The 14,761-nt window shown below is 45.6% G+C and overlaps 1 protein-coding gene across 1 annotated transcript; it reads right to left on the bottom strand.

The window, feature by feature from the left end:
* Positions 1 to 10,553: 10,553 nt before the first annotated feature.
* Positions 10,554 to 14,055, bottom strand: LOC148142466 (beta-1,3-galactosyl-O-glycosyl-glycoprotein beta-1,6-N-acetylglucosaminyltransferase 3-like). Its single transcript, XM_087976598.1, has 2 exons — positions 13,981 to 14,055; positions 10,554 to 11,090 (listed from the first exon to the last, which is right to left on the bottom strand). The coding sequence occupies exons 1-2, from the start codon at positions 14,053 to 14,055 to the stop codon at positions 10,554 to 10,556; spliced, it is 612 nt and encodes a 203-aa protein (XP_087832724.1).
* Positions 14,056 to 14,761: the final 706 nt, after the last annotated feature.

The following is a 14,761-nucleotide window of genomic DNA, read 5'->3' as shown; positions in this document are numbered from 1 at the left end:
GGTCAAACAGGCAGATCAACGGCAGATAAAATTTAATCCTGTTAAACCCTGACATGATACATTTTGCCAGAAGTTGCAAAACAAGGCAGTACTCAGTGAATGGGAGGACACCAGGCTGCATAAAGCAACCAAAAGATCTTAAGGTGCTTGTTAACAGATCTCTGAAAGTGGCAGGACTGGCTACGAGGGTAGTTAAGAAGGCGTACAGGATATGTGCCTTTACTAGTCAAGACGTAGATTATAAGAGCAGGGAAGTGCTGTTGGACTTTGTTTAGGCCATAGTTGGACGATTGTGTGTCGTTCTGGTCACCGCAGCATGGGAAGGATGTGTTTGCATTGGAGGGAGTGCAAAGGAGGTTCAACAGAATGTTGCTTCGGTGTAGCAATTTAGCTGTGAAGAGGGAGGCTGGATAAGCTCTGGTTGCTTCATGAAGAACAGAGATCGGAGTATCTATGAAGACCATAGACAGGGTGAATAGAAAGCAGTTGTTCCCCTTACTCAAAGGGCCTATAACAGGGTGGTATAATTTTAAGCTGAAAGGCAGGAGGTTCAGAGGGGACCTAGAGGTTGGTAAGGGGCCTGAAATTGAAATCGGAAACCTCAGAAAAGTACTTGGAAGAGCACTTGAAATGTCATAACATTCAAGGCTATGGGCCAAGTGCTGGAAAATGGGACTGATGTAGATTTAGTGTAATTTTGGTGGGACAAACATGATGATCCAAAGGGCCTCTTCTGTTCGATGTTATTCTGTCATTTGAGAATTCTGAGGATAAGGATCTGAATTTGTTCCTGTTTTTCTTTGTATTTGTTTTAAGAAAGTATTACCTAGTGAGTTCTAGCAGTTGTTGTAGTCAGCATCAGCTTTTGGTTCTGTACCAGAGTGCTCATTCACAGATAGAATTTCCTAAATGGGTTGCAAAACTGAATTAACAAGAAAAGCACTGGGATAACAGTATTTATTAAAACAGCTTTCAAGGTGTTCTACAATGTGAGGTATTGATTGGCTGACTAGCCTCAGCAAAATGAAGGTCATCACTGAAAGGAATATTGAAAGATATTTCAATATTGCTGGGACTGATAGTGGGTGAAATCATGCAAGTCTTGTTGTTTGAATACAAGTTGGAATTAGCATTTGAGACCTAATAGGATCAGATTAATCCAGTCTTTGGAGTATTGAAGTACAAACATAAATCTCAATGATATCACATCATTAAAATATACCTGCTGTCATTCAATGATTTTAAAAATAATGAGATACCAGACAAGATAAAATAGTCTCTGAAACTGTCTCTTTTTCAATTTTGAGATAATTCTCCAATTCTGAGACATTGCCAGCAGCAGGAAGGGAGAGGTTATTTCACAAACAACAACACGTACTTTCCAAGGCTAGTTATCTTGAAAGTATGCTACATCAAGGGATGCAGTGGATCAGACTTTTTGATGGAATAACAACCTGTTACTTCAATTCCAAAAAAGTTCACTCGAAGAAAATGCTGTTGATGCTTGTGCAATGGCATGGAGTGTTCAGCAGCAGGTATCATTGTAAACACAAGAGAGAGAGAAAGAGGGAATTAATCCCCAAAACAAAAGACACTCCATTGGACAGAGACACAGACACAGAGATTACTCACAAATATACAACACACTGATACATTCCCAGGCTGAAGCAAACCTCATGGGAGAGAGGGAATGTGAGGAACCATCAAGAGAGCTGTGACTAACTGGAATATGAGTATCACCACTTCAGTCTGTCCATGTCTTAACTTCTGTTTGTCCCTGTCTGACTTTTCCTCTTTTCTCTCTCTGTCCTTTTGTCTGCCTCCCTCTTTCTATCTCCCTCTCACTGTCCTTCTCTTTCTCTCTGTCTCCATCTTTCTCTTTCTCTCTTCCCTATCTCTCCCTCTGCCCTTCTCTCTCTCTCCCACTCTGAGATTCTCTAGCACTTTCTGTCTCTGTTCTTCGCTTGCTCTCCTCCTCCTCGATCTCTCTATTCTCTCTGTTTCTTCATCCCCACGCTTCCTCTCTTCTCTCTGTCACTTATTCCCTCTGTCTCTTTCTCTCTCATTCTCTCTTTCACCATGTCTTTTTCTCTTAGATCTGAAAGTGCCCACACAATATTGCATCCTCCTATTCTGTTCCCATTGTACTCCGCTCCCAAATGTTTGCCCTTCCCCAATTATTTTGCCCTCCCAAATATACTCCTCACCAAATGTGTACCCTCACAAATATTTTGTTGTCCCCCATATCATGCTGAGCCCCACTCCCTAGCGCAGAGATTAATGAGTTTGTCTGGACTAACTGGCCTGTAACTGACTGCTTTTGTGCACAGCAAGATCCCAGTCCCAGAATTATGGAAGCTTCACATCACATAGATAATCCTTTCAGCCCATCATGCCTCCCTACCACCAAAACCACCAACAACCCCCCATCCTCCCCCCACATCCCCCATTAAATGATCCTGGTGCTGTCCAGCTACTCAGGCCTTGCCCTGAATGGCATTATTACTCCCCTACCTGGGGAGACCGCTCTTCCGCCGTGTCTCATACTCTGCCTCTTTGTACTCTCACCCCTCCATCTCTCTCTCTCTCTCCGACAACAGCCCCTTCCCCCCTCAAGCCCCATCAAACACTCCCCCTGTCCCTGGCTCTCTCTCACCACCTCCTTGCTTCCCATTCCTCCGCTCAAGAACTCAGGGGCATGGCTACTCCACCTCCCCTCGCAGACTCACAACCCCTGGGCTGAAGGACATGGTGAGTATGTTCAGAGACTAACTGGTCTTTTGACTGCTGTAATCCATAGCAAGATTCCAGTCTGCAGCCAACCAATCACACACTCAATGAGAAAGGTACTTTATGCCCCTTCCACTCATCCTTCCACCCCCTGGCCCGGTTTGGACAACAGTGAGGGTAAAACCTGGGAGAGACAGGGGAAATGTGTATCCTACGGCATTAATTGTACAGCAACTTGTGGCACTAAGTCCAAATCTTCCCAATCCCCCTTCCCCGCCACTGGGACAGAGCAGAGGGCCCAGGGAGAAAGAGGGAGAAAAAATGCATTGAGAGAAAAAGAGAAGAACCAACAGACAGAGAATGAGATAGTGACAGTCAGAGGGAGGGAAGGAGAGAAAGAGAGTTCAAGGGAGGAAGAGATCGCAAGTGAAAATCTCAAGTACAGAAACAAGATGTCAGGCTAATAAAAGCAAGTATATTATCTCCATTCTTTATCTACCTTCAGAGACTGGTGTGCATTCACCCCAAATCTCTCTAATTGTCAATGCTTCCCAGGGTCCTATTGTTCATTGTGTATTTCCTTGTCTTGTTTGTCCTGCCCATGTCCATTACATCACCTCATTACTCCTGTTTCCTCGACATGAAGGATTACTTTCTGTTTAGAGATTTATTGTTAAGTTTCACCATTTTAACATGAAATTCAGTGGCACTGCTATTACTGAGTCCTCTTTATCCATATTCTCTGGGAGTGAGGGACAACTGGGGGGGGGGGGGGGTATATGGGCCAAACACAGGCAAATGGAACTATTTAACGGTGAAAACTGAGTGGCATTGTCCAATTGGGCCGAAAAGCCTGTTTCCATGCTGTAGACCTCTAGGATTCCATAAAACCTTCACAATCACAGCTCCATCTCCCTCTGCTTGACAGTGACTATACCCACACCCCAATGCTCATCAGCTGCTACTGAAATTTTCCACTGAATCTTGTTGAAACAAGGAAGACTCCACATCACTTCCTTTTTATTTCAGGAATTCCAGGAATTGCTTTTCTTGAGTCAGTGTAATGTCTCATGTGTTTTGCTTTATCCTTTATAGAGGTGAGAGAAATACACCACACTGTAATATCGAGTCCAAATAGTTGGCAACTTCTTGATCCTTTGATCACACAAATACTCAGACACCAGCCCTGCATTCTCTCAGTGCTCAGAGCAACCTCTTTCCATCTGAAATGAACTGATTACTCCATAATCTAAGAATGAAATAAATGATTAATAACCAACCAATAAAGTTAAAATTACAGAATCATTTGTATTTTTCCAACTGAAATGCACACATTTTGAGATCAAACTGTAGCAGCTACACAGTAACAAATGGGTGGAAGTGGTGAGGGAGAGAGAATCAAATGAGCTGTTGCACACACAGACAGAGCTGTAGGAAACTAAGGTGTTGATATTTGGGGAATAATGTAAATTGTGATGTCGTTGGACTGGGGGAACCTCACTGGACCTGTAATGCAGTGACCCAGAATACAAATACCAGCAATTGGCAGAATTTAATCTCAAATAATTAATCCATCTGGAATTGAAAGTTAGTTTCATAGTCCCATTGCAGAACCAAACACCAATTGCTGTAAATACACATCTGCTTCACTCATGTCCTTCACCAAAGGGAATCTGGGATTCTTACTTGGTCTGGCCCAGAAGTGTTTTCAGAAGACATCAAAGAGTTCTGACTGATATATAATGCATGGTTAAAGATGTATGTTTCAGACATGAGTGAGCAATGAAAACAGGAATGCTATTCGATTTCAGCTTCGACATTGAAATTGGCAACACACACAATGAACACAGTAAAGTACTTCTTCCTAACAACTGGTCGCAGGACAGACATGGTCTAGGTTGTTTTTGCTGATTATTACATCACTTCACTCCTAAATGTTGATTGCCCTTTAAACACCACCTCAAAGACGTGCTTCAAATGGCAAGGACGGAGAACAGATTCTGACTGGGGAGCATCAGATTCGCAGTAGCAATACTGGGGACCAAATTCGTCAATTCGTGAGGAGATGGTCAACCAGACTAGACCTTAAACCCGCCTAAAGGGAACCAGTAAGAGTGAACAACTTACTTGTGTCCCACTCCTCCAATAGATGGAGCCCAGAAAGAGAGAGAAGAGCAGTCTGGCAGACAAAGGGATGAATAATTGTGAGGCAGGGAGAAAGACAAGCTTACCATGGAGCTACAGGTGAAAATGGAGTTGGCTGTGCCTGAAGCAGCCCGTGTCATGACCAGGACCTGGGTTGTGGAGGGTCGATGCGAACTCAGTGGGTCAAATGGTCTCTCTCTGCAGTGTAGGGATTCTATGATCTTTGCTGAAAATGTGTTGTTGGAAAAGCGCAGCACGTCAGGCAGCATCCAAGGAGCAGGAGAATCGACGTTTCGGGCATAAGCCCGGCATCCTGAAGAAGGGCTTATGCCCGAAACGTCGATTCTTGTGCTCCTTGGATGCTGCCTTACCTGCTTCGCTTTTCCAGCAACACATTTTCAGCTCTGATCTCCAGCATCTGCAGTCCTCACTTTCTCCTTCTATGATCTTTGACAAGTTGAGTGACGATCACAGATAAGTACCTAATGCAATTAATCATTAAAGCAAACATTAAAAATTAGAGCTACACAAACCCTGTTAATTGAGCTAAATGTTGAACTGGGAACTGAACTTAACTGCATTGCCAAAGAATTCATCAATCTTGGAGAGTTGGCACAGGAAGATTACCAGGAGGGTACCAGAGCTGGAGAACTTTATTAAATTTATTGGGCCGGCATTATTTTCCATCCCCAATTGCCTAGAAGGTAGTTAAAGGTCAAGCACATTGCTGTGGGTCTGGAGTCACATGTAAGCCAGACCAGGTCAAATGGCAAATTTCCTTACCTAAAGCACATTCGTGTATCAGACTATGTTCACAACAATGTTCTAATGGGGAAGACTCCTTCCTTTTCCCCTGAAATTGAATTCAATTCCCACCATCTGCCACTGTAGGATTCAAACTCATGTCCCCAGAACATTGACTCGATTTTTTCTGCCCTTGCCCAGTCCCTTCCCACTTCCACCTGTGATTCCTCTGACACCTTACTTTGGTTCTGGATGTTGCCAGGTTTATAGTGTTATCAATCACAGGGACCCTGTTTCCAAAACTCATTCAACTTCCAGGACAGAATAATCATCTCACTCCTTGTGCTCCTCATGTTGTGGCTCAGACTGGGAACACTTCACAGTTCCCATCTTCATATCCCACAATTTGACCTACACTGCTGTCCCACAGGGACAAATCACCTTTGGGTGTAGAAGGATGGACTGGGCAAGGAATGGGAATTTTAATCAGTCACTAAGTTAGCTTGGAAATATCTGCTGCACATTATATTCCATCAGCTAATTCCTTCCTCAGTCAGTGAAGTTGCCCGTATCTTTGGTCGTCCCCACAGCTTTCTCTCCCACCCACTGTAGGTCTTTTCAGTGAACCTGGAAACATTACATTTGTTCCCTTCAGCTACACATTGCTATCAATTGAAAGTGTCTGTGTCTTTAGCAGTGACCCTTCAGGCAGTCCCACTTGCTACTAACTCGGAGAAAGTGAGGACTGCAGATGCTGGAGACCAGAGTTGAAAAGTGTGGTGCTGGAAAAGCGCAGCAGGCCAGGCAGCATCTGAGGGGCAGAAGGATCAACGTTTCGGGCATAAGCCCTTCTTCAGGAATGAGGCTAGTGTGCCAAGCAGGCTGAGATAAAAGGGGGTCGGGGGGGGGGGGGTAGGCGCTGGGAATACGATAGGTCGGAGGGGGTGGGAGCGGAGAGGTTGGGAAGAAGATTGCAGGTCAAGAGGGCGGTGCTGAATCCGGGGTTTGGGACTGAGATAAGGTGCGGGGAAATGAGGAAGCTGGAGAAATCTACATTCATCCCGTGTGGTTGGAGGGTTCCTAGGCGAAAGATGAGGCGCTCTTCCTCCAGGTGTCATGTGGCCAGGGTCTGGCGATAGAGAAGGCCAAGGGCCTGCATGTCCTTGGCGGAGGGGGAGTTAAAGTGTTCAGTCACGGGGTGGTTGGGTTGGTTGGTGCAAGTGTCCCAGAGGTGTTCCCTGAAACGTTCCACAAGTAGGCGGCCTGTCTCCCCAATGTAGAGGAGACCACATCAGGTGCAGCAGATACAGTAAATGGTGTGTGGAGGTGCAGGTGAATTTTCAACAGATATGGAAGGATCCATTGGCGCCTTGGAAGGAGGTGTGGGCACAAGTTTTGCACTTCTTGTGGTTGCAGGGGAAGGTGCCGGGAGTGGAGGTTGGGCTGGTGGGGGGTGTGGACCTGATGAGGGAGTCGCAGAGGGAGTGGTCTCTCCGGAATGCTGATAGGGGTGGGGAGGGAAATATATTCCTGGTGGTGGGGTCTGTTTGGAGGTGGCGGAAATGACGGAGGATGATACGAGTATCCGGTGGTTGGTGGTGTGGAAGGTGAGGATCAGTGGGGTTCTGTCCTGGTGGCAATTGGAGGGGCAGGGTTCAAGGGCGCAAGTGCAGGAAGTGGAGGAGATGCGGTGGAGAGCATCGTCGACTACATTGGAGGGGAAGTTGCGGTCTTTGAAGAAGGAGGCCATTTGGGCTCTTCGGTAGTGGAATTGGTCCTCCTGGGAGCAAATGCGGCGAAGGCGAAGGAATTGGGAATATGAGATGGCGTTTTTACAGGGGGCAGGGTGGGAGGAGGTGTAATCTAGGTAGTTGTGGGAGTCGGTCGGTCGGTTTGTAGTAAATGTCTGTGTTGAGTCGGTCACCCGAGATAGAAATGGAAAGGTCTAGGAAGGGGAGGGAGGAGTCTGAGACGGTCCAGGTAAATTTGAGGCTGGGGTGGTACTAGCTCACCAAGCTGGAAATGATCTTGTTTACGGCCCACCAGCTAGTCCTCCACCCTCCAGGACACAGCAAACACCGTGACATTCATGGTACAGTCTGTCTTAACATCGCAATGGTGTCATGAACCCACAGAAAGCAGAGATGAGGGAGGGAGGCAGAGAAGTGAGATGCAAAGAGAGAGAGAGAGAGACAGGAGAGAAATGGTGAGACAGAAGAGGAGAGACAGACACAATGTTTATGCCTATGAGGGAGAGAGAGCTGTGAGGGCTCACTGGGCTGAATACATCCCTAAATGATGAAACAAAATTCAGAGACAGATCTATAGTCAATGACAGTGTGGGGATGGCATTTCAAAACCATGGCCAAAGGAACAGTGATGGGAACAATGTCGAGGTGAGTTCTTCCTCTGTGCCTAATACCATTCTGTCTCTGTCCTGGGAGTGTTTGATGAGGATGGAGTGGAGGGAGATTTACTCTTATCAATCCCAGGATTGTTCCTGCCCTGGATGTATACAGATGGCATTACATGTAGTATTACAGAGGCAACATTTCTCTTTGTATATCTTCTGCTGTCATTGCCCTGTCAATTTTGGTGGGAGACGGATAAAATGGAGATGTCTGAGTCCTTGAAGTATGAAGCAAGCTCCATTAAACAATCCCTGGATGTTAGACTAACACGGGACATTCGAACACATAGGTCAGCTTCCGTCATTTGTATAGAAACCACCGTGAACCCCTCAATTAGATTCCGGTCTGAAACTCACTCCCGCATATTCTTTATACAAACCACCCCGAGACCCTCAATTAGATGTGGACATCATTGCAGTGTTCTGATTTCTGTTCATTAAACAGCCATAATCATTCTCACTCAGTCCCATTTAGTTCCCATTTCTACAAGTAGATTCTATCTCATTTGTTTTCTTTTTGACTGTTTTCATTTCTATCTGCATCCAAATGACATCCAGTGTCACTATTTCCGGTGTTAGTGTCTATAGTTAAAACATCTGACATCGCAATGTCCAGCATTACACTGTCCAGTATCACAGTCTGATCTCACAATATTTAGTGATAGTGTACAGAGTGACAGTGTTGTAACCGGAGTGATAGTGTCATACAGAGAGTGACAATGTCCACAGTTATTGGGCCTGGAGGTACGGTGTCCGGAATGATACAGGAAAATGAAGCTGAACCAAAACCAGCCTCCCGATCACTGAATTTGCAACACAGTGACATTCAACCATTCAATGACCCTCAAAATCGTTCAATTGTTCCTAACCAGAATTTACAAATAACAGATCTTGGATATCAAGTTTATAACTGAATAAATTGTTCATTTCTGTTTATGTCACTTTAGCAGAACACAGATGATCATAAACCCATGCACCCCTCCAATTCGCAGACAGTTAAGAGATAAACTTGTTCAAAAATTTTAATTTGCCAGTTGATAACAGTTTCAATGATAAATAGTAGGCCATCATGAAATCCTTTGATGATGGGTTGTATTACAGGCACAAGAACTGTACACCATGTTTGAACTTAAAGTCACCAGTCAATGTGAACAAATTCTGCAGACCTGTGGAGACTAACACTCATTCCCGAAGACTCACATTCTCATCTCTGACCTTTTGACAAGTTAACAACTGGGGAAATAACTAGACAAAGTCAAACCAAAAAGAACACCAGACCAGTCCAGCAGCTTCCAAAGAAGCACTTCCACCAAGCCCAAAATCCAGTCAGAGCGAGGTCACTCATGGTTTTTGCTTTTTTCTCACCATTCTATGTGGTTACCTGCCTGGCAGCATTCCTCTTACTGACTGACCCATTCAATATCCATTCAGCTGTCAGTCCCTGAGCAGAACTACATCTTGGTGCTGAAGCATCTGCTGTGTTCAGAGAGCAGTAATTCACCTGAATTACCTTTCCTGGCCAGATCCTAACAGCAAACATCAGTCTTTTGTCTCTCCAGTTTTTTTTAAAGAAGAACTAGCCACTGTTCAAAGTTCAATTCTCAATTTGGACTCAGTTCCAAACCAAAATGAGAAAAATAAAAAAAATAGTGATGGTCACAACACTGGTCTTGCAGTGTCCAGCTGTACATGCCCACTCGTGCAGTGTTCCAGTAATGCAGTGCCCACTCGTGCAGTGTTGAGTATTATTGGTGGATGTGTCACTGTGAGACTGGGCACAAACAACCCCATTGACCTGTGGCCAACCACTTCAACACAATGACACTTCCTGCACCACCAAATCCAAGCTATCCGACGACTGGAGGAAGAACACCTCATCTGCCTTGGGACCCTCAACCACATGGCATCAACATTGACGTCACTAGTTTCCAAATCTCTCCTCTCCCCCCAACTCATCCCAGATCCAACCCTCCTAGTCGGCTCTCCCCTCTTGACCTGTCCATCTTCCTTCTTAACTATATGTTCGACCTTCCCCACCGACCAATCACAATCACACCCCCAAGTGGATTTACTGAGCACCTTCCCAGCTACGTTCCCCAAAAGCCCCACCCTCACTCTATTTATCTCTCAACCCCCTTACTCCCCCACATTCCTGATGAAGGGCTTATACCTGAAACATCGGTTCTCTCCTGCTCCTCGGGTGCTGCCTGACCTGCTGTGCTTTTCCAGCACCACACATTTTGACTCTCACAGTAACTAATGTTACAGTGCTAAGTCTCACAGTGCCCAGTGTTACAGTGGATAGTATTAAGGTATCCAATCTCCATAGTGCCCAACAATATAGTGCCCAGCCTCACACTGCCTAGTGCTACAGTGGCCATGTTACAGCATGCAGTTTCACAATGCCTGGCCTCCACAGCAGCCAGTGTTATAGTATACAGTCTCACAGTGCCCAGTTTCACAGTGCCCAGTCTCTCAGTGTTTCCGATGTCTCACCCACCACCCCTACCACCATCACCGAGGTTTACTCTGTCCCAACCTCCAACACAGCCCCAGTTTTATCAAGTGTCCAGTTTCGGAGATATTCCTCCATGCACTGTACTGCTGTGTTGTCCATGTTGGGGTCAAATTTATTTGCAAAGAAACATCTCTGACGGACCACCAAATGTAGATCTCCTGCCCCATACACACAAACCAAGTGGCGATACCTTCCCGTGCAGGGAGGGTATAGGGCACCCCTCGCAACGTCACCAGCCTCAAAGGACCACTTTACTGCCCGGCCAAGTGGCCTGGAGGCTCCTTGGGTGTACGGGATGGAGCCGGGTACATTGGGCATTCCGTCAAGGGTAGCCCACACATGCTCGTCCGGGCTGTAGGTGTCCTCCGACCACTTGAGGAAGGCCTGGATCTTGGCACTGTCAAACACATGGCCGACAAACTCTCTGGAGGCCATGAAGTAGGCGCTGCCCACGAAAATGGAGGTGCTGATGTTCGGCTGGTCTTTCAGTTGCGCCGTCAAGACGACTTGGTCGAGGGTATCGTGGTGGTATTGCCAACGTTTCTAAAAGGCAAGCGCAAGAGAGTGAGAGAGACAAGAAAGTAGAAATGATAGCTTTTCAACTTCGCCTATGGCTTTTTCTCTCCCCAACTCCTCTGCACTCTCCTTGCCCCCAGCTCCAGCAAGATCCATGCACACTCCTTCTCTCAGTTACTCACCTTACAGTGGAGAACAAGGCCATTCAGCCCCTCAGGCCTTTCTCACTCCCATTGCCTAGTGCCAGTCACCTGCTAATTTACCCATATTCCTGCCTCCCAAACCATCTCCCAATGTTCATTCGCTGAGCAAATATAAAACTTATCCTCAAGCTCTCCCAGTGGATCTGGCTCCAAAAATACACTTCAAACTGTGCCCTCTGGTCATAAAGGTTGAGAGCACCAGAAAAATAGGTCCTTCAGCCCATCGTGACTGTGCTGGCAAAACAGGCTCCTTGCTACTCCAGTCTCATTTTCCAGCACTGGGAAACATCACCTTTCATGCCTCACCAGTGCAATGGAGACACTTTCCTGTGGTCATCAACTCCTGGAATGGGACTTGAACACAGAGCTTTTGCCTTAGAGAGAAGGACATGGTGTGCAGGGATATAGTTCTTTGAAAGTTGCATTGCAGATAGACAGGGTGGTGTTTGATACCTTTACCTTCATTGGTCAGTGCATTGAATATAGGAGTTGGGATGTAATGTTGCAGCTGTAACAGAGATGGATAGAGCTCTGAAAGATTGTGGAATTAAGGGTTATGGGGATAAGGCAGGAACAAGATACTGATTGTGGATGATTAACCATGTTCATAGTGAGTGGTGGTGCTGGCTCGAAGGGCCAAATGGCCTACTCCTGCACCTATTGTCTATAAGTAGGAATATCTTTGACTATCTCTGAAATGCCTTTGCCATTACCAAGTGTGATCTATTGTCTGTAGAGGACATTGGTGAGGCCATTTTTAAAATACTGCATACAATTCTGGTCGCCCTTCGAAAGCAAGGATGTTGTTAAACTTGAGAGGGTGCAGAAAAGATTTACCAGGATGTTGCCAAGATTGGAAGGTTTGAGCTACAGTAAGAGGTTGAATAGGCTAGGGCTATTTTCCCTGGAGTGTCGGATGCTGAGGGGTACCTTTACAGAAATTCATAAAATCTGGAGGAGCATGGATAGATGTTGAAATGATCAGCCGGATGATAGTACACTTCACACAGCTTACTTAATCACATACATGCAAGAAGACTCAACCAGCCGGGTCAAAGCCCACCCTTGCCTGGAGAGTCTGAAACAGGCAGTTGCAATCACACTTTTACACACAAATCAGCGTTCCCTTTTCGCGAATTACATTTTGATTCCAAGCCTTAGCAACACAACTGATCAATCAGATCCTGATCTAGGTACGTGACGTTTAGCATTAGATCATTGACCTTAAACTTCTACAACACCTGTTGAGTGTTGTTTCGGTCTTCCTGCCTTCTCACTTAACTGGAGCCAGTTTCAGTAAGCTAGCTAGCTTACGTACGTGCTTGGCTGCACTTTTCTGTTGCTGATCAGAATTGTTTAGCTAACCTCCTTTTCTGTTCTTGCCCCATTTTGATTCCTACCACGTCGGCTGTATAGCCAAAGTCTTTTCCCGAGGGTGGGGGAGTCCAAAACTAGAAGCATAGGTATAAGGTGAGAGGGGAAAGACCTGAGGGGTTACTTTTTCATGCAATGGGTGATGTGTGCTTGGAATGAGCTACCAAGAGGTGGTGGAGGCGGCTGGTACAATGACAATATTTAAAAGGCATCCAGATGTGTATATGACTAGGAATAGGTTAGAGAGATATGTGCCAAAGGCTGGCAAATGGGACTAGGTCAGATTGGGATGACTGGTCATCGCAGACTGGTTGAACTGAAGGGTCTGTTCCATACTGTATGATGTTATGACTCCGTGCTCTCTGGTTATTGAGGTTTAGAGCACCAAAATAATAAGTTGCCCTTCAGGCCATCGTGTCTGCACTGGTCAAAAAGACAAGCTCCGAGCTATTCTCATCCCATTTTGCAGCACTTGGCCCATACCCTTGAGTGTCTCACAATAGCAATGAAGACACCTTCCTATGGCCATTAACTCCTGGAGTAGGACTTGAATCCAAAGCTCCTCCCTCAGAGTGAAGGACACCACACATTAGATTCTCTACAGTATGGAAACAGGCCATTTGGCCCAACAGGTCCACACCAATCCTCTGAAGAGCAACCCATCCACACTCATTACTCTACCTGATATTTACCCTTGACTAATGCACCTAACACTATGGGCAATTTAGCATGACAAATTCACCTAACCTGCACATCTTTGGACTGTGGCAGGAAACCAGAGCACCCGGTGGAAACCCACGCAGACATGGGGAGAATGTGCAAACTCCACACAGACAGTTGCCCAAGGCTGGAATCGAACCCAGGTCTTTGGCGCTGTGAGGCAACAGTGCTAACCACTGAGCCACCGTGCCACCCCTTCCGCAAGACACAACACTTTATTCACATTGTGTCAAAAGATATCTTTTATCCTCGGTGCTTGTGGCATCATGCATGGGAGATATGGATCCTTGGTTACCAAGGTGGGGATAGATTATCGATGGTATGCAGGAATGTAGATGGTGGAACAGGATCAAAAGGGCTAATGCCCTACTCTTGTTCCTTGTATGTATGGGAACAGATCTCTTTTTTTTAATCCAACTAATATCGGAACTTGCCATCATCTCATACAAATGTAGTTCAGGCTTCATTTGCGTTTCAATTCCTCAGATCTCCCTACCATGCCTCTAACCCAAAATCTTACATCTGCATTACATTGCATTTGTACAATCGGTGAACAGTGAAGTATATTTCCTTGTCTTCATTACTGAGTGCTCACCCTGTACCCATTGAATAAACCTCACCCCAATCTCCTTTGTTCCAATGGGAGCATCGTTGAACTTTCCAACTGCGCCATCCAACTTAAACCCTGGCACCATTCCGCGAAGTCACCTCTTCTCCCTGTCCTGAGGGCCCTCACATCATTTTATAGTCACCGGAAATGACCACAACAATCCAACTGGGGCTAAACCAATTTGACATGCAGCATAACTCAACCATTTATTGGCATCAATGCCTCTATTTATTCAGCCTTCTGCTTTTCTACCCTCTTACGGCCTCCTCTATCTTCTAATGTTGATAAATGTTTATTGCCAGATCCCTCTAATCCTGCACACTCTTTACGATTGTGCCATTACATTTCTATTACCTCTCCACATCCTTCTCCCAAAACATACACTCTTCTGTATTCACCTCTGACTGGATGCTGTCTGTTCACCGTGGTGACCCTGGACAATTCACATCATCCTCACCATTTGCCAATCCTCCAGGTTTATCATTGCCCTGAAAATGGGCATTTTGCCACATACTCCAAGATTGATATCACTGACATATTGAATAAAAGCAGTCGTCTATTTAGGGCTGAGATGCAGAAACATTTCTTAACTTATAGGATAGTGAAGTTATGGAATTCTGTACCACAGAAAGCTGTGGAGTTTGAGTCATTGAATATATCCAAGAATGCGATTAACAAATATTTACGTTTCAAAAGCATCAAAGGCATGGGAGAAAGTCTTAGTATGGCATTGAGATAAAGGATTAGCCAGGATCATATAGTATGGTGGGTCTCATGGAGGGGCAAATCAT

This window comes from Chiloscyllium plagiosum, unplaced genomic scaffold, assembly GCF_037043375.1.
Source record: "Chiloscyllium plagiosum isolate Xiang-an unplaced genomic scaffold, Cpla_swu_hap1 HiC_scaffold_29, whole genome shotgun sequence".
Taxonomy (NCBI): domain Eukaryota; kingdom Metazoa; phylum Chordata; class Chondrichthyes; order Orectolobiformes; family Hemiscylliidae; genus Chiloscyllium; species Chiloscyllium plagiosum.
Note: the sequence above shows the minus strand (reverse complement) of the source record. Positions and strands in the feature narration are given on the sequence as shown.